Source organism: Dermacentor variabilis, chromosome 8 (assembly GCF_050947875.1).
Source record: "Dermacentor variabilis isolate Ectoservices chromosome 8, ASM5094787v1, whole genome shotgun sequence".
NCBI classification, from domain to species: Eukaryota; Metazoa; Arthropoda; class Arachnida; order Ixodida; family Ixodidae; genus Dermacentor; species Dermacentor variabilis.
In genome coordinates this window covers 23,425,407-23,444,899 of record NC_134575.1, presented here as the reverse complement: position 1 = coordinate 23,444,899, position 19,493 = coordinate 23,425,407, and the positions used below count along the sequence as shown (strand labels likewise).

Sequence of the window (19,493 nt, the reverse complement as noted above, 5' to 3'; positions counted from 1 at the left end):
AGGCAGCAGTTGCAAATTTCGGTTTGGTAGGTGTCGCACGCAAGAAAGTGTGTCTACATAACTTTACACATCTGTTGCAGCTTCATTATCAGTAAGTTGACGTTGCCATCTCCACTGATAGTATGCCTGGCGTGTTCAAATTTATCCCGTGAAGTGGACCAATAAGCAAGAAATTCAAGTGCAAAACTTGTCAAGTGGCTGTCTGCTGGCCTACGCTTTCCTTTTTGTCATGTATATTAGGGCAACCACAAAGATAGCCATTCTGTGACACGATTCCGAGAGTGCCGAGACTCCTCCCAAGACCAAGAAATTTCAATACTCCAGCTTCGCCTTAACCACCAACCCCTGCACTGAAATCTGCCACAGAAAAGCGTGGTCTCTACGATACACTGCTGTAAAATTTTATTAGAACGTAGAAGTGCGCCTTGCAAATAAACACAAAATTTGGCAATGAAGGCAGCAGCGGAATCTTCTTCCGGGAGACACTTCAAATCTAAAAGAAAAACAAAAAGAGAGAAAGAGACACACGTGCAAGCACACGCAAAAAAAGAAGGTGGAGAGGTGCATCGAGGGGAGAAAGAGAGAGACAAACAACTGGGGCGCACAGTCAGTGCCAGGAGCTCGGCTGGCATCCCCGGCTAGTTGCGAGCCGCGGTGCAGTTGCACGACACCATGGAGATGTCTGCGCCCTGCGAGCCTTCTCGGGGCAAGCTCTGCGCAAAACCCGGCGCGACACCTCGGTTCAGACAACGGGACTTTGCTCATCGCATGTGCTGCGGGGTAGCATGAGAGCCAGCAAGCTGCATTACCGAAAACCAACCGGGCACACAACGTCAAGAGGACACGTCGTCACCTCCGTAAGCGGGCACAGAACAAAAAAGCACAAGAAGTCAACGGGACCTTTGTTCCCCCTTTTTTATTATTAGGTGGTTCGTGGCTATAGCTCGCACGCATCCTGGGACAGGAAGCAGAACATGAAAACAAAGCCGAAACATGGATGGCTAACAATCAACAAGTTTTTGTTGATTTTTATTTTTCTAATGTTGTTATAGAGAAGTTGCCTGTGACATGAAAATACCTTTGATGTGTCCGATATTCTTTGCAAGCACGTATTCGTTACACGCTGGACATCCGCAAGACACAAGCTAACTATATCCAACGATTCCTTATTTCCATGGTCATGATAGTGAGGTCTTCTCTGTATATGTCCCATGCTTACTTGTATCTAACTTTCAAAAAGTACCCGCCGATTTAATGTTGAGTCCAAGTTTGATACAAAAGTTACATGAAACTTGCGTACTAAAATGACATCTGACTATAAGGGCATTTCTTTTTCATTGAAAGGATTTCACCTTATCAAGACATCTAGACGGCGGCTGGCTGTTTGGTGAACGTTACATCGTGAAGTGACCAGACCATGTGGACACACGTGCACTGGTCAATGTAACCAAACATTCCGTGCTCAATGTAATGATACATTTTGTTATGTATTCTTACTACAATCTTTCAACGTTGAGGAGTCATTCTATACAAAGGACAATTTGACTGAACTAGACACAATAAAAATTGGGTTTGACTGTAGTTGTTAGATGGGCATCACATCCTTTCCAATTTGTCATGTTTAATTTTAGGCTGTACCACTGCAATATACATAAAGACCAGTTTGTGGAAGAGTGTTGGCCACCGTGGATTCTTGGGCATACATTCGTAAATGGCTCAGGGGAGTGACAATGGGGAGCAAAAATGCGCAAGATTAAACCAAGGCTGCCTTTTGTGCCTTGTAGTAGATGTTTTGGCACGCAGTTGCAAGGTTCACAAGAGCACGTGGTTGGCGCAAGTCACATCGCCTTTCTTTCAATCGATATTCTTAAGCACAGTCCAACTAATTCACTACAACTTTCGAACCTAGAGCTTGAGCCAGAAAATAGAGTTTGAAAGAAATGTAACAGAAGTTTCTCAATTTTCTAGCTATCACATAGCCTCTGGAAAACATCGGTAAGCTTGTCAAAGTTACATGCAAAAAGTATACAGTACAACACAACAGGATGTGTATCTTATCTAAAAATTTTGTTCCATCTCTAGTCACTGTACACGGTCTCCCACACTCAAATTTAAGAACTCTTGCCCAAGCTAGGGAAACCCATGCAAGTCATCTGCACATTACAAGAACGCTGTGGTAAAAGTCCACTTGTCACCCAGCACCTAACCCTAGCTGAGATGCTGCGGCGTTAAGTGGCCAGAGAAGAGCACCAAATTTTGTGCACCGGAACACACGTTGAGTTGCGAGATTTGAAGAGTGCAGTACCGGTGAACAGACAGGTTCCCAATAAAGAAAATCTTGGCGAGTAGTCTAGTGCCCTTCAGCAGCCAATGTTATATTCTGACCATGCAATGGACGCGATTAAATTTGGGAGGTCATTTGGTACTTGCGCATTGCTTAAGCTGTACATATATATAAGAATGAAAGAAAACTTGTTTTCAGTTTAAATTCCTGCCAAGAACATTCTGAACGTGATGCATAAAGGACCGCTGCAGATTCTGAAGGTGAAGCGAGCAGCATGGTTTTTATTGCTGACAATTCAATTTAAAAAGCATAAACAGGAGAAGCCCAAGTGCTGGCATGCAATTGACCTATTCATCCACCGTGTTATATTTCTTTAGGATTAACATTATGGAGCCTCAAGCCTCTTCATATTACCTGGCGTTTGTTTTGGTAGCGCGCTACACCTATTGGAAAGAAACACAAAGGTCCACAAGCTGTTAATCATGGAATCGGGTTAAAAGTTTCAAGGAAGTCCTAAAAAGTGTATTCGGAGAGGTGAATGCAACAAAACCGCGAGGCTTCAAGCTACGCTTCAATATGCAATGCTTCCAAATGCCACAAAAAAGAAAGCAAATTGTCCTATTTTAAGAAATTATATAACTAACAATCTAGCCATCATATCAGAATATGCAAATACAACCCGCCGTGGTTGCTCAGTGGCTATGGTGTTGGGCTGCTGAGCACGAGGTCGCGGGATCGAATCCCGGCCACGGCGGCCGCATTTCGATGGGGGCGAAATGCGAAAACACCCGTGTGCTTAGATTTAGGTGCACGTTAAAGAACCCCTGGTGGTCGAAATTTCCGGAGTCCTCCACTACGGCGTGCCTCATAATCAGAAAGTGGTTTTGGCACGTAAAACCCCAAATATTAATTATTAATTATGCAAATACAAGTTAGAAAGGACCGCACAAACAAGATTAATTCTTCGGGAAATATTCCTTCCGCTTCTGATTGCACTGTATTATTAGACAAATGTGTAGCTAACACTAACGAAAAATACCATGCAGGCACTACACACATTCAAATAATCAAGTCGTCAAAAATATTTTGAACTCTCGAATGTCACATGTTTATCAAAAATCTTACCCAGTACAAATGCAAGTGAATATCAAAGGTTCATGTGCAAAGAAAAGCATCCGAGCGTCTACTTACAAGACAGCGGGCCTGTCTGGTTGAAAGAAAGCGCGTTCTTTGAGTACCAAAGATGTGTTTCGTTTTGACGGCTCTCGGAAAGAATGAAAACTCGGAACATTTTCCATCAGACACGATCTATCTCCTGGCCATTGAAATAATGCACAGCCAATGAAGGACCAACTATTTAAATAACCAAATCAAAAACACTTTTATAACAGGTGAAAAAAACTTTTTGTGAGACAGGAGAGGATTCTTGACATCAAGCTAAAATTTGCAAGAGCCTGCTTGAATCTTCAGAGACGGCCTACAAGCATTTCATGCTTTACACTTTTAAAGTCTTGAATGTCTTTTGTCCTGGCGGAGTTGTTCTCGAACAGTTTTGCACAAGCCTATTTTGTCCATTGTTGCTATGGCTGACAACAACCTAAGAATGCAATGGAAAGCATTACTGTCCAAGTTCAAGATAATTTGTGATGCACCAAACAAATTACATTAATTAATTTCTATGATTTCGCGGCAGAGGTGAACTTCCTTGAAAACTGCTGTCTCTCATTAACCATGCTCCGAAGCATGAGGGCAGGAGTAATGTGGTTCTGTGGATTTAACTTACACCAAATTCTTCGGTCGTCAATGGGTACAGGTTGCATCATGAATGCTTCCCCCAAGCTAGACTTGCAGATCTCATTAATACATGCTTTAGATAAAAACAGTCTCAATATAGTTAAACTATTAAAAGGTTATTAAAAAGACAGGGATAGAACATAACCACTGCTTTGTATGTAAGAACTAATAAGCAATGGCTATACACTATAGAGAAACTTTACTAGCTGAGAGGCTTCAATGCCAGAAATACAGTAAAACCTCACTCACATGTTTTAGAGAAAAGAATTGTGAGAAAAATGTTCCGAGAAAACGTATGACTCGAAGTCGTTGAAGAAGTTGGCAGACTCAACTGCAGTCAGCATCTACGTCATGCTAAGTGTTGCGTGAATCGTCGCAGCATGAAACTCCGATGTATGCCAACGTTTGCACTTCTCAAATTTGGCCTGAGTCAGCCTTTTCAGGCGGTAAGCTTAAACATGCTCACTTGGCGCACGGCCCGAGACGCTGCCGCACGTTCCTGAGTGGCCCAATACGTGTGTTGTCTTTTTTCTATTGCGCAGTTTCCGAAACGAAATCAAGCTGGCGGTCTTCGCCAGAGTATGATGTCACCAAAGCGAAACATGATCATCAACTTGAGCCACCTGTAGCAGTGAATGGCAGCGCGTTTGGGCTATCAGATTTGAAAGCAAGCAGTATGCTTTCAACGGTCTTGCACCATGTGCACTGTGACAAAGCGAAGATACTTATTACAACAGGGTTGGTGGCAATAGCTGCGAATGTGGCGCGCAACGACCGGCGAGGAGATTTGCTGGTACCAGAATGGGAGATAGTGTGCCACATGACGATGGGTAGGCGAGTACCACGAATAAGCTGCTGCGGCGGGCCGCTGCTGTTTACCATCGCGCGTGCCTCGCACCATTTTTTGTTTACACGGGATTTAGCAGCCCAGAACATGCTTCATACAGTCACGACTTCATACAACAGGCAAAAAAAAATCCATAGCTGTATTGGGTAATTTTTTGTGTTATCGATTGCGAATGTTTGCACTGGGAAATTATACGAAACAGGACCATATCAACAAGCTTTTACTGTATTGCGATTCTATTAAATGTCTAAATCATCTAAATCACCAAGAGAGGCATCATATTTAGCACGCAATAAACAAGGCACTAGCAAGCTGCCTGCTGGACTATAACGAAGCACTTAAGCGAGCCTTACCTTAACGTGTATCTGATTCTTGAGCATTGCAGACCTCAGTATCAGTGCCTGAAAGAGAACATTTAGAACACCCATTTCAAGCACTGCATGCAGACAATGGAAAAACGAAACGAATGTGACAACTTTTTAAGGTAAGTACTCAAGAGAACACAACATTAGTCCTGTAACATTACCAGCAAGGAACTGCAATGTAAGGCCACATAATAAATATGGACACGCAGAGGGCCCCTCCACAGTGAACTTTTAAAGGTATACTAAAGTGCAACTAAATAAAGTGTAGCAGACTTCACTTAATTTGACTCTAACAATTGAATTTTTCGGTTAATTAGATCCCGACTGAAAGTCCCGGTTGGCATCTCTACATTTCTGTGGGCCCAATCTTGTTGTTTTGGATCCTGAAAATGACCTTCATCAGATATTTCGAACTCTACTGGTCAGCATGCACATGCCTGACCCCGGTGGTGGCCCCAGTGATGACCCCAGTGGTAACTCCAATAGCGGCAGCACCTGTACTGGCGGTGCTTAGGGTACAGCGAATGCGCCAAACCCACGTCATCCACTGCCAAAAACACCTATTTTTGGCCCGCTCCAAGAAGATTTTAAAGCAAGAAACATGGGGTCACAGTCAAATTATTACAGCGTTTACCCAATTCTAATGAGTGCTTTCTTTTCCAAGAAAATTCGGCAGAAAATTCCCTGCATGGTGCAATTTGATACGAGACCAGAGTCACGTTGGCGACATTTGGAACAGCATACCGTCAGGCTAGCATGCCATCGCCAGTGCCTTAACAAGGTGGCAACCATGGATGACGACAGAACAGGTTTTCACAGAGCATGCCAACGACAACGAGCCGCTTTCCATGTGATTACGAAAGCACAGTCAATCGATGCGTTATGCTACAAATTAAGCTAGTGACAACAAATAATGTCACATGTTCTTGTTGTCCCAGAGAGCTGCCTGCGTTGCAGAATGAACTAGCAAAGTGGTTAGCTTAGACATGGGCCACCATCCCACCTGCGATTGTTACGGAGTTGCGAGATAAATGCAGTACAGTAAACCTTCGTTACCTTGAACTCTGATATCTCAAAGTATCAGCCAAGTCGAAATCTTTTCCTAGTTCGGCATCAACTCTACATATTTTTCGCCGTTTATATAGAAATGCTTTTGCACCGTACCCGCATATGTCAAAACCTCAACTTCGAAATGTCGGGAAAAACTCATTAAGACATCGCAGCTGCTCACTTTGTGCACAGCTGCGATATCGCCAAAATATGACAGGACTGCAAGTTTGTAGCGAATTCCGCTTCATTCTATGCCACTCTTATCCTCCACCGTTCCCGCCGGCAGCGATGTCATTGATAATGGGAGCGTAGTGTCGCTCTCACTCCCCACGACGCCCGAGAATGTAGACGGGAGCTCCGTAACATGCAGGCTCACGTATGCGCGGGGCATCGTCACCTTGCTTAATCGCTTTTGTCTCAGTTCCTATGTTTATGCATGTGCGCACTATGCCATGTCACGCATTAAGCAATTAGCGTACAGATATGGCGCAATCCGTGCCGTAAGCCACTGCACCGAATTTAAGATATGTTTTTGGAATTTTATAAGCTTCAGGGCTGCGATTCGGTAGTGATGGCTTTTCCGCTGCCATTTCTCATTGTGCTTCTTCAATCGTCATAGAGATACTCCATCTGCGTTATCGGTAGGATAAGCCAGCCGATTATGGTGCATGAAAGCGTGGCATACGATTGAACGGAAGGCACGGCTACAATATCGCAACCCTGGGGCGGTCAATTACTTTACTGGGATACAAGCGATATTTCACGTGACTAGTCTTTGGACAAGTCGGTGCCTATGTCCAACAGCGTTTTCCTGGCTCCGTGCGAGGGTCGCTGTTGCCTTTGGAGGCTCGATGTGTAGGGTGCCAAGTCGCACAATATCTGGCAAAACGATCTACCGACAATACCACTCCTGGTATATTGAGCTTTTATCAAGAAATTTAGCGGCTACTGGTGCCAGTTTTGAGAGGCTCTATGTGTTCTATGCACGGCCAGGCGCTTACATTTTGGGGAATTATTTCGAAACTCCACTTATCTCGAAAATTTCCCTGGTTATTACAACTTCGAGTTAACAGGGTTTTACTGTATCAAATGCACTATGGACCGTACGGAGGACAAAGCATTTTTGTCTTCATAGGCAGCAATAAATTACTGCCTGAGAGTGATAACGATGGACAATGGTGTTGGGAGACAAAAAAATCACTAAAGAAATGTATTTATCAATTCTGTAATTTTCGTAATGCAAATTTGAGGATGCATCTGCCAGCGATAAATGAGCCTGAAACGATGCCTGATTGAGCGAAAACATGTCACATTCATCCCAGCAAAGTTTCACTTGATTACAGACCTCTGAGGTGCACATGACATGCAAACTGCTTGGAACAACAGGCTTTCCGAGCCAGTGCAAAGAGTAAATATAAATTGTTCTCACAAATAACAAGTGCTTCTGACAGTCTTTCTGTGTTATATATAGGAATCAACATCCTCCACTCTAGCAAAAAGTTTATCCACCCTTTTCCATCATAAGAGGCATCTGCAATTGTTTTTAATGCCTGGAACTTCCCTATGATGCCAATGTAGAAGAGCTAGCATATTAAAGCTTTCACCATCAACTCGCACAAAGACGATGTCTACAACAGCAGCTTCTGTCAATACTCAGCCAGGAGTTGCTGTAGCATAAAAGCAACCCGGTTAGGCTTATGCTAATAATTGTTAGGGGCAGTAAGAGATCCCTTACAGCTGTCCTGCGCTTGTAATCCTTGCCCATCGCAAGTGCCCGTTCAAAGGTGGTGCTCCTCTGGTCAATGTCCTTGGCGTACAGTATCTGTGGAGCAACAGAAATCAGTGCATGTCAAATCATGGCAATCCCGAAATGTACATGTTAATGGTGCTGAGCAAGGCACGGTAGACTTGCGTTAATTCGACTCCGATTAATTCGAACCCAACCGCAGGCCTCAGACCGTGCCCATACATTGCTATGGAACCAAACTTGCATTATTTCGTAATGAAACTAGCCTTCGCTGCATAATTAGAACTGAACTGCATCATTACGCGCGTGCTCAACCCCAATGGTAACCACAGTGGTGACTCCAGTGGTGGCAGCGCCTGTTGTTATTTTGAGTCTTACTTGCCAAAACAATGATATGATTACGAGGCACACCATAGCGAAGGGACTACGGATTAATTTTGACCACCTGGGGCTTTTTAATGTGCACCCAATGCATGGTACACGGGGAGTTTTTGCATTTCGCTGCCATAGAAATGCAGCCACCGTGGCCGGGATTCAATCTTGTGCCCTGCAGCGCAATCAATGCCAAGACCACTAGATGATCATGGCGGGGGCAGCGTCGCTCGTGGCGGCACTCAAGATATAGTGAATGCATCAAACACACGTCATCTCCCATTAAAGATGCCCATTTTAGGCCTGCCACAGGAAGGTTTTAAAGCAAGACGATAGCTCACAGTTAATTATTACATCATTTACGTGTTTCCAATGCCCGCCTGTTCTTCAAAGAAAATTTGTTCAAGAACTGCTTGGCCGGTGCAATCAGATATGAAACCAAAACGGAGTTTGTGGCATTTGCAGCAGCATACTGTCAAAGCCAGCCTAGCCAGTGTCATTGCCATTGCCATCGCAAGATGGTGACCATGGATGCTGACGGAAAGCGTTTTTGCACAGCATGCTGATGATGGCAGCTTGCCACTTTCAGTCCTATTACGAAAGCGCATTCTATGGATAAGTCATTTGAAGTGCTGAGCTAGCGGCAACAAGTCGCGCCAGATGTTCTTGGCATTCCAGAGGATGGCATTCGGTGGAGGACGAATTAGTGAAGTAGTTAGTCTAGGCGTGGGCCACCATTGCGTTTGCTATTATGGCAGATTCGTTTGATAAATGCAAGACATCCAACCCACTATGGACCGTACGGAGGATGACATGGTGTGGCTCTGAATTGAAAGTGATAAAGTGCTGTCTGAGAGTGATGACGATGAACATCAAGTAACAAAACTGCAATTTTCTTTTTCCATTCTGTGAAGGTAAAGTTGCTTTAGTGTTTTTCTTATTACAGTAGAAACCACTTATAATGATATTCAAGTGCCACGAAAATTCCATTGTTATCACTGATAACTGTTATAATCGGGTTGCATGACAAAAAGAAATAATGGGGATGGTATAGCTGTTCCAAGAAAACTACAATGGCAGGGGCCGAGAAGGATGGTGGTTTGAGGAGTGCAGTCTTCCCATGCTAGCAAGGGGAGAGTGTGGATGGGTAGGTTTGCGCATTACCTTCCTGTTTACCTGCTTCCTGCATGCTACAATCGCATGTTGTTAAAGGAGCTCTAATGTCATTCTTACATTAATCCTACACTTTGAAACCCTAAAGGGAGCTTGGGAGTTCAATTCGAGTTCACGTTAGGATCAGTACAAATACTGCCAAACGTATCAGCGGTCTGTTTTGGTGTTTTTTTTCTGCCTGTTTAATTTGAGTGGCCAGATAATTTGACCAATCTCATCAGTCCTGTCAGGATCGAGTTGACGACAGCTGACAATACACAGTTAACAATCAGTCACTGCCAAGCTACAGTGATGATCATATTACAAGAAAAGTATGAAATCCCAGCACATTTTATACAGGTAAACCTTGATGTAAGGAAATTTAATATACTGAAGTTCTCAACATAACAAAGTATAACTTTTTATAGCTTGTACATTGAACACTATGTATTTAGAACCTCAATATAAGGAAGTGCGTTTATACACGATTTCAATATAAAACGAAATTTCACAGCCGCCATGAAGGAATGCCGATACAATAAGTAGAAACTTCCGCGGATGCAGACAGTCAAATGGTTGAATTCCAAACAGCTCCTTGCGAACACACCTCTCAAATCACACAACCAAGAGTGACCACCGAAGCAAAGCAGCGTGTTGTTCCGGTATAAAGTCCCAAGTGTAATAAGATCATATTGTGTCCCGTGTGATGCATGGTTTGGGTGCCAGTGAGAGCGTGCGAGGATGGGCCAAGAAGATTGGTGGCTTGAGAAGTGCAGCCTTCCCATGCAAGCAAGGGGAGAGTGGGGACGGGTAGGTTGGTGCACATCTTTTTTTTTCACATGGCAAGTCTCATTTCCATCAGAGCGGCAGCCAAAATTGAACCCAGCTCTCAATGTGTTCACGTCTCTATTGTTATAATGAAACAGCGCAGAAATTGGCAATATGTTCGAATGTTGCTAATTATGTAGAAACAGAATAACTAGTATGCTTTCTGGTTGTTAACAGTGTTCTACATTTAGGACTGCTTCACGCTCAACTGCGGAGGCACCGGCATAACGCGTCGTGAAATAGACATCAGCAGAAAAGCGCAATTTTTACGGCGCTTGTTGCCAGCCCACCCAAAATTGCGCAGATCGCCGCAACTACGCGCCGCTGATGCAACCAATTTGGCTGAACCCAGTTACGGAGCGACTGAAATTGCCGTGTCACTGAGTGAAACTCGCGTCATGTGATACAGCCTTTTCATGATAGCGTCGTCCTACTGTGGGTGACGCTACCAACTATGGGGGCAGCGTGGAGGCGAACGCATGGCTTCGTATCATACTGCCGCCCTGAAGCTATATTTGACTTGACATCCAACCGTATCGTTCGTCGCTAACTTAAACAAAACGAATTCTTTTTCTGATTGGATGATTTACCGAAGTCACATGTCACCCTGCCATTGCCGATGCACTGTTCAGGTAGACTTGCTTGCAAATGGCACCTTTTCATTTTTTTTTTTATAATTTCAATTCCACAATTTTCGGTCACACTAAACTGCACTCCTGCGATTCATCCTCAGTCGCTGACAGTAGTTGGGCGAGTTGAAGTGCAATACACGATGAAAGCAGCAATGCAACGATACACACACATAACCAGTAGAAGAAAGATAGGTCAGGCAACCTAATGAGTCAAAAATGTACTTTACCTTGTTGTGAGAGTCTATGCGTGCCTGAATCTGTCCGTCGAGAATCAGTTGCATCAACTCCTCCTCGAGCGGACCGAGGGTTGTGTTAAATGCCTGCGCCATCTTCGTCATGTCGGCCGACAAGTACGGGCTGAAATACTGCATGCAAGGAAACACACACATAAGATTTCATTTATTTCAGCGATGTGTTTTATAGTAAAGCATGATACATGCACTATATTTACCTAATTCTAATGTGAACCTTTCTGCCAACAAAATAGGTTTCAAAATATTCTCATAGGTTTCACATAGATTTTACATAGACAAATTTTCACATAGGTTGGCAATGACAATGAGCAGCTTTCATTAGTGAAAACAGAGCTCTGTTGTGAATTGCAGTAAAAGTTCATTAATTTGACACCCGCTAATTTGGAAATTCTGATAATTCGGATGGCTCTATTGGTCCCGGCCAAAGTGCATGTTAGTCTACGGGACCAAACCTTCGTTAATTCGTCAAAAGTCAGTCCCCCACTGCTTAATTCGGACAAATGCTGACGGCTGCCGCTACATGAAAGTGTGGTAAAGCAGCGCTGACACCACTGGAGTGAAACCGAAACCTGAGAGGCATCGCCATCATCATCGAACGTTGGTGTCTTCTTTCTTCGCTCCACTGCACCTTCGACACCATTTCCCCTTGTGTTGTCGAGTCGGCATCATCTCTTCTTGTGGAGTTTTTCTTTTTTTCGTTGTGACCGTGTTTTGCCTGCCACCACCATCGTGCGCTACAGTGATGGCAACGCTGGCAAAGCGGCAGAAGTACGAAGCCAAGAACTTGGCGACTAAGGTGGAAATTTTGCACACTTTGAAGAATGGCAAATCGCGACAGCACTTTATGACCAAGTACAACGTCAAGCGGAGCAGGTTGGGAATGTACGTGAAAAATGAACAACAGATTCTTCAAGCCTTTGAAAGTGAGAAGTTTCATGCATCAAGAAAGTGGTTGCGAACCGCAGCTCATCTCCAGCTCGAAGGAGCTTTGCTGCAGTGGGTTACTGACTGTCGCAACGCGCACCTGCCTTTGAGCGGACCTCTCATCATGGCACAAGGTGAGAAGCACGCTGCAATGATGAACATCGAATTGTTCAGAGCTTCAGAGGGGTGGTTCACGAGGTTTCAAGAGAGACACGAACTCGTCTTCAAAAGTGTGTGCGGCAAAAAGGCCAGCGTTGACAAAAGCACAACGAGCCAGTGGAAAAATGTGAAGCTGCTTGAGCACATCGCCGCACATGAACCAAGTGACGTGTTCAACGCAGACGAAACTGCTCTATTTTTCAGAGCTCTGCCGGACAAGACGGTGACTTTCAAAGGGGATCCGTGCATTGGTGGCAAGAAGTGCAAGCAAAGGATAACTGTAACTGTGTTTCTTGCCGCCAATATGACTGGCATGGAGCGCTTGCCACTTGTTGCCATCTGGAAGGTGCATAAGCCACGTTGTTTTAAAGAAAATCAAAAGCCTTGCTGTCGAGTACAGAGTGAACAGGAAGGCTTGGATGACCTCGGCCATTTTTTGAGGCGGGCTGCAGCAGTTAGACCGGCACTTCACGTCTAAGGACCGCAAGATAATTATGGTTGTTGACAACTGCAGTGCACATAACTGTACAGTCGAACTGGAGAGCGTCAAGGTAGTTTTTTTGCTGCTTAACACTACATGTGCCCTTCAGCTGATGGGCCAGGGTATCATGCACTACGTGAAGTCGAAGTACCAAAAGCACCTGCTACAGCGAATGATCTTATGCTCAGAAGTTGGAAAGCTGTATGAAGTGGACTTGCTTGGTGCAGTGCACATAATCGCCCGCGTGTGGAAAAATACACCTCATCTAGTCATTACCAAATGTTTTCGGCACAGCGGTTTTGCGAGGCTTGAGCATGCGTCAGTAGCCGACGAGGTGTCAGCCGAGTCCACCGATGATGACTGCCCGACATTCTACGCTGACCTTCCCACAGATGTGACCCTTCAGGACTACATCGCGATTGATGATTCTGTCACCAGGACTGGTCTCCTGACCGATGAAGAAATTATTAATGATGTCACGGGTGCCCGGGAAGACCATGATTCAGACGAAGAGTCATGCGAGGAGGTGCAGCCGTGACCTCATTGCACCTCACGAGAAGTCATGGAGGCGCTTTTGATATTGGAGGACGTTTGCCTCAGCACTTCCGACAGTTTGCGCGCTGTTGGCCACTTGGAAGAGTTAAGAAAAACTGTGATGTCAGCTGGAATCCGCGTGAAAAAGCAGACGACTATTGCAAAATACTTCAGTAAATAAAGGTATGCTTCTACAACCTTATTTTAATGTTTTTCCTGTTCGTTCGTTAATTCGGTATTCAAATAATTTGGACATTTTTCTCGGTCCCGTGAGATCCAAATTAACGAGCTTTTACTGTATTGGGATTCCGAAGGTGCATGTTCAACTAGCCAAGTCATTAGTTCAGGCATGGGCGACTGTACCACGATCATATTTTTTCTTTCCTGCCTTCCTCCTCCTCCCAGAGACTTGTGTCCCTGATCCCCTTTCCTATGCAGCGAAGCATACAGGCTCCTTCATACACGTCAATTCATTAATAAGGAGTTTTCTCTCTCTCTCTCTCTCACCTGAATGAGGGCTCTGTTCCGGATCTGGGTGTACAGAGTGTTGACATGCGAGGCCAGGTATACGTCCAAGAGGAGATTGTCCTGCAGAAATACAAATTTGCTCTTGCACACTGCTACGGACAACAAGTGTATACGTTGCAACAAGTGACCGATACTTTGCAGCAAGCGACCAATACGCTGCAACAAACTACCAAAGTTTGCAATAAGGTCTATGAGCGACCGGGCTTGCATATTGGGAGAAAACGCGCACACAGCAGCAGGCAAAGAGTTGGCAAAGCACCCAAACAGGTGTCAGAGAGTTAGTCCACTAACTAGGGGAAAAGCTGTTGCGACAAGCCATTTTTGCAATGCTAACAATATGAAAAATATTACGCTACAACAACCATTTATATGTAGCATGCATGTATGGACAACATGTAAAGTTCGTTGCATATATTTTTCAGGAAGATCGGATGGTTACATTTAAAATTTTCATGTAAAATTTATGGCGTGTGAAAGAACGCATTTGCAGGCACCTGAACTAGAAGGCGCTAATGTACTGAGAACCCGCCGTGGTTGCTCAGTGGCTATGGTGTTAGGCTGCTGAGCACGAGGTCGCGGGATCAAATCCCGGCTACGGCGGCCGCATTTCGATGGCGGCGAAATGCGAAAACACCCGTGTACTTAGATTTAGGTGCACGTTAAAGAACCCCAGGTGGTCGAAATTTCCGGAGTCCTCCACTACGGCGTGCCTCATAATCAGAAAGTGGTTTTGGCACGTAAAACCCCATAATCTAAATCTGTACTGAGAAAGGCTCGGGATTGCGTTGATTGCGCATCTTGTCTGAAGCGCATCTCGTTGTCCGCGTGCGTTCGCAGAGTAGCAGTCGCTCATTTGAATGAATGGGCGCTAAGGGGAGTTTTTCCTCTAGAGTTGGTCATATTAACTCCATGAGAAACGTGCACCGGTTAGAACCTGCTCGGAACAGAGCGCAGGGATACATTTATTTCAGGGCCGGCAAGGATGCATAATCGCCGGTTCTCTTTAGTCAGCATTGCCGCAATAGAAATGTGTCATATGGTGAAGCATACGCAAAAACTTGCAACGAGGCAGTATAGTGCAACGTGGAAAGGGGCCACTGTCATGGAACATCGTACATGTCCATTAATTATGCAGCGCAGTCTCCGATCACAGTATGAGCGCCGAGACGTCTAATAACTGTGCTGGCAGCCATTGAGAGCTGTTTCCAACATTCCTGTGGTAATTTACACCATACCCTCACTGTTACATTTCCTCCACTGCTACATTTTATGTCCGGCGTTCCTTGAAAAATGTATCAACAGGGTTCAACTGTGTAATGAACTTCAATAATAACAAACTCCTTAATGTAACAACATGTATGCCTTTTTATAACAATGTCCAAAGACACCATGTATTTTTAACATCAATATAATGAGGCGTGTTTATCCGTGATTTTAATATAACGAAATTTCACTGCTGGTCAAACGCTGCTGGTCAAATGGTTGAATTACAAGTGGTTATTTACGAAAGTATCTCAAATCGCAAGCGCTGCTACAGAAAGCAGCTGCTTAAAAGTGAAGCAGCATTTTCTCTGGTAGCGGTGAAAATCCTGATGCCTCAAACTGCGCTCAGACTGCCATGCAACCACTGGCGACCGACTAAAACACACTTACAGTTTCTGGATGCGGACAATGCCAGAAGAATGCACGATAGGGCAATACGAAAAAGCGAATCACAAAAAGAAGGTAGATTAGGTTGTTTGGTTGTTTTCTAGCGTGCCAACAAAGCAGAAAATTCATTTACAGACTTCTTCATCAGTGTTGTGCTACATTAAAATAAGGTTTCCTGAAAATTTCGGCAAGGCTGAGGCCACGAGTGCTTTTCGCATTCACCTATCGCACAGCCCAACGTGTGCTGCCCATCATCGCGAACGCGATGCTGATTTTTGCCACTGTGAGTTTAGGCATGTGTTTTGCAAGTCGCAAGTGATAAGCATGAGTAGCGACACAGACAGAAGTACTGAAAACAAAGCCCAAGGCTAGTATGTTGCAATCTACCTCAATCAGTGAGAAAAAGGATGTTGCTGTTCGTGTTAAGATACAGTTGAACCTCGCAATAACGAAATCGGCGGGGAACGCGAAGAAATACGCTTTTGCAGCAATTTCGTGCTGAGCACGAAACAGATCATATCTCGTACATTACTTTCGTACAAGTCTATGCCCGGCACCGAATTCGCAAGCGATGACTGTTGGGTGGCACCAAAACCAGTGTTCTTGAAGGGGTGCGTAATCCCAGACGATCGCTCCATCACGGCCCTGTGCATGGCACTACACACGGCGACCATCATATCAAGTGCCATAAACAATTTCACACCACTGGGACGTGGGTTTTCTTGCTTTTGCTGCATTTTTCTCACTGAGGCGCACATTACACACTGCACCAGGTGTGTAAAAACCATCATCACAGGTCGGTAGCAACATGCGTGCCGCTTCAAACGGGCGATCAACAAACAAGATGGCGGCCATGATGTGTTTCCAGCGCCCGCGATCGCTTCCGGCGCTTCATTATTTTTGTAAACAAAAATGCCGGCACCCATGCAAGTGTAATGTAGAGCTATTTTAGTGCAAAGCAATCGAATTTGAACACATCTTTGAGCCTGCTAGCCTTGCGCAAGTAAGTAATATGCGGGTTTACATTCTAACAAATTTCGTTAATGCGGGGTTGTAGTACCACAACATTTCGCTGTCGAGAGGTACGAAATGCATTGAATCCTATGGCCGTTCTCCAGGGATGCAAAAATATTTTGTCTTGAGATTTCATTATCGCAAGTTTTGACTGTAGTACAGAGCTCACTCTCCGATATTGCAGTTGACAGAAGCTATTCTCGACTCGCTAAAAAAAAAAAGAACAAATTCCCAGCGTAGGCAACAGAAACTAGCGGACACTTTTACACAACCAGAAGTGCTTGCATTGAGTGCACTGCTCTGGTAACAAGTTTTTGATTTCAAACGTCTTGCAACTTTATCAGGAGCCAGCAATCCCGAGTGACCAGAGGGTAGATCGGCGGCATTCGCTTCTGTTGGTAGCCTTATTCCTGCATTGCACGCCTTCCGTCGTCTTTAGAGCCCCAATGACAATTCTAAACCTCTCTGCCTTTGCACCCGTCAGATTGCAAGATATGAAGTAGCTTCGCTGTCGCAAAGAAAAGCAAACAGATTCCCTCATCTCACGCAAATTGTGTCCCTTGTCACCATAGGGTGCAGCAACGAAAGAAACTCAAGATACCCGGAAAGATCGTCGAGGTGTCAACCTTGAAATAGGAAAGGCACGCAGCTCGCTGCTGCCAAACCGTGCTTGAAACAAGTGCGCCAGTGATTCAAATCCACAGCAAAGGAGCACTCCCTGTGGGCCACATGACTGCAGTAATGAATTGCAATGGTAGTTTTTCTATTTTGCACTAATTTTTAATGCTTATATTCCTGTATGAACAGACATGGTACTGCGGCTATCTGAAGAGCCGGTCTCTCATGTTCGTGGCCATACCGAGGTGGTCATGCTGTGTCAACGGAAAGCCACAAGATCAGTGGTGCAATAGTACACCTCCCAAAGCCCTATTACAAAGACAACACACTAAAGCGAAATTTTCTCGAACTTAGTTGTGCATTTACGCCATGAGATGGAGGAAGTCTTATGATCGCGGGGAAAAAAAATACTTGAAAAAATTTAAAACTTTGACCAAAATTGGCCTTTTATTGCCGCCGTCCCCCCTTCATTTCCAGATTTCCTTACATGTTGGGTGATGCGAATTTCTTGCGCCGTCCTGAGAGATTTGTATCGTCAAGATCCTGCTGTATATGCCCAGCAATGCAAAAGGATGAGCTCCATGTATGAAAGGGCCAGGTCCGCGAGACAAGAGCTTTAAATGCTCATCGCTTATTGCATAATCACCTCAGAGTGTGCATGGTTCAAACCTGTTGAGGGCCACTTTAGCAGTCCTTTAATACCCCACTGCAACATCCCCACATCCAAGCAAAAATGTTTAATGAACCAATCCACAACAGGGAGATTTAGAATAGCGTTCACAAGGAAACAAACAGTTTATGCATGTAACCAAATGGCATTGTTCTCACTGCACATGGTCTGCATGCTATTGGATCACTGTTGCTTACATATTTTATGTGTGAATTGTCCCTGTGGTTCTACTCTCGCTATCGCCGAGCATCAAATAGAGAATTTAGCTTTTGCTTTTTCTTAACTCACCCGAATCACAAGTTACGTGTTGCATGTGCGCCTAATTACCGAGACAGGTGGGCGATTGTCACTTCCACAGGCCTGGCAAGACAAGACGACATAGAAGCAGCAGGAGGCGTACTAATAGATTGTCTTGGCTTGGTTAGGCTTGACACGATGAACCAGATGGCACCCGGTCTCGGAACATTTTTTTTTACACATCTCTCCCATACGTTAAATTGCATGTCCCTAGTTAAGGGACACCATAGCGTCCTGCAGAAAGCCTTTGTTTACGATATGTTTAATAAGGCATCTAATGCTGTTCTATCACATTGTGATGCTCACTTTGATTTCATTCAGCAGTGTCAGGCATGTGGCATACTTGGACTCGTAGAACTTGAAGATTATGTCTCTCAGCTGTGGCTCCAGCTCGAGGAATAACTTGAAAGAGCTGCGAGAACAGAGGCAAGGTGAAGTAAACATTTCAACATCAGTGGCGCAAGTTCTCTGCTCCATAACCCACATTCACTGGAACTTTCACTCTAACTCTATGCTGCTAATGTTTGCATATATGTAAAACAAGTGATGCTGCCTAACAAGGCAGACTACGAAAAATTTTGCGCGATTTACCCATTCTTGCAATGATTGACTGATTCATGGGGTCCTAAAGCAACACTGAAGTCATGAGAGGCTCTGGGTTTTGTCCACCTGGGGTTCCTTACCATGCACCTAAACCTAAGTATGTAAACATGCAGTCAAGCCCGTTTACAACAAGCTCGATAGTTCTGCAAAATGTGGTCGTTATATATATCGGTAGCTTGTGATATATGGACTCGCCTTTAAATACGCTAAAAAGATAACCGCCCTGAATCTGGCGTCACCAGTTACAATTTGGCAGCACCTAGCTCCGAAAGCCAGATTTTCAGTGTCATTCTTGTTCCCGGTGCATTCATGCAGGGCCTAGCTGCTGATTTCCGTTAAAAACGTGCATCTAAAGAACGAAACGCGGTGGCGTATAACAGTTCCGAAAGAGCGCCCGGTTCTGATCGCCTGCAATTTCAAAACTTGCCGAAGCACCATCTCGGTCTTCAGGGCACATGGAGCATTATTTTAACAGGGGCATGTATAGCTACATGTGTGCATTACACAGCGCTAGAAACAGATTTTTAATTTTGCTTTTGTAAATTTTTAAAGTCTGGCTACTAACTGGACCACATGATAGCCATGTCTGGACATTGAACTTAAAATTGCTGTAAAAACAAAAATAAAGTACTATATTTGTGTTTCTTACACTTTGCAGTATCCAGCTATATGTCTTTATAAACATTCTGG

General features: G+C 44.5%; 1 protein-coding gene across 7 annotated transcripts in view; it reads right to left on the bottom strand.

The window, feature by feature from the left end:
- Positions 1-385: 385 nt before the first annotated feature.
- Positions 386-19,493, bottom strand: part of CSN1b (COP9 signalosome subunit 1b) — a 30,712-nt gene continuing 11,604 nt past the window's right edge. For 4 of the 7 annotated variants that reach the window (XM_075701402.1, XM_075701403.1, XM_075701400.1 and 1 more), the window contains exons 9-14: positions 18,507-18,612; positions 13,931-14,011; positions 11,299-11,436; positions 8,076-8,162; positions 5,279-5,326; positions 386-713 (exon numbers count right to left, since the gene is read on the bottom strand). In XM_075701402.1, coding sequence (XP_075557517.1) covers positions 639-713; positions 5,279-5,326; positions 8,076-8,162; positions 11,299-11,436; positions 13,931-14,011; positions 18,507-18,612 — 535 coding nt within the window. In that variant the 3' untranslated portion in view covers positions 386-638. Of the gene's footprint in view, positions 801-2,520; positions 2,728-5,278; positions 5,327-8,075; positions 8,163-11,298; positions 11,437-13,930; positions 14,012-18,506; positions 18,613-19,493 lie in introns of those variants that run through there. The other 3 variants (XM_075701404.1, XM_075701405.1, XM_075701406.1) reach the window with 3 other exon arrangements.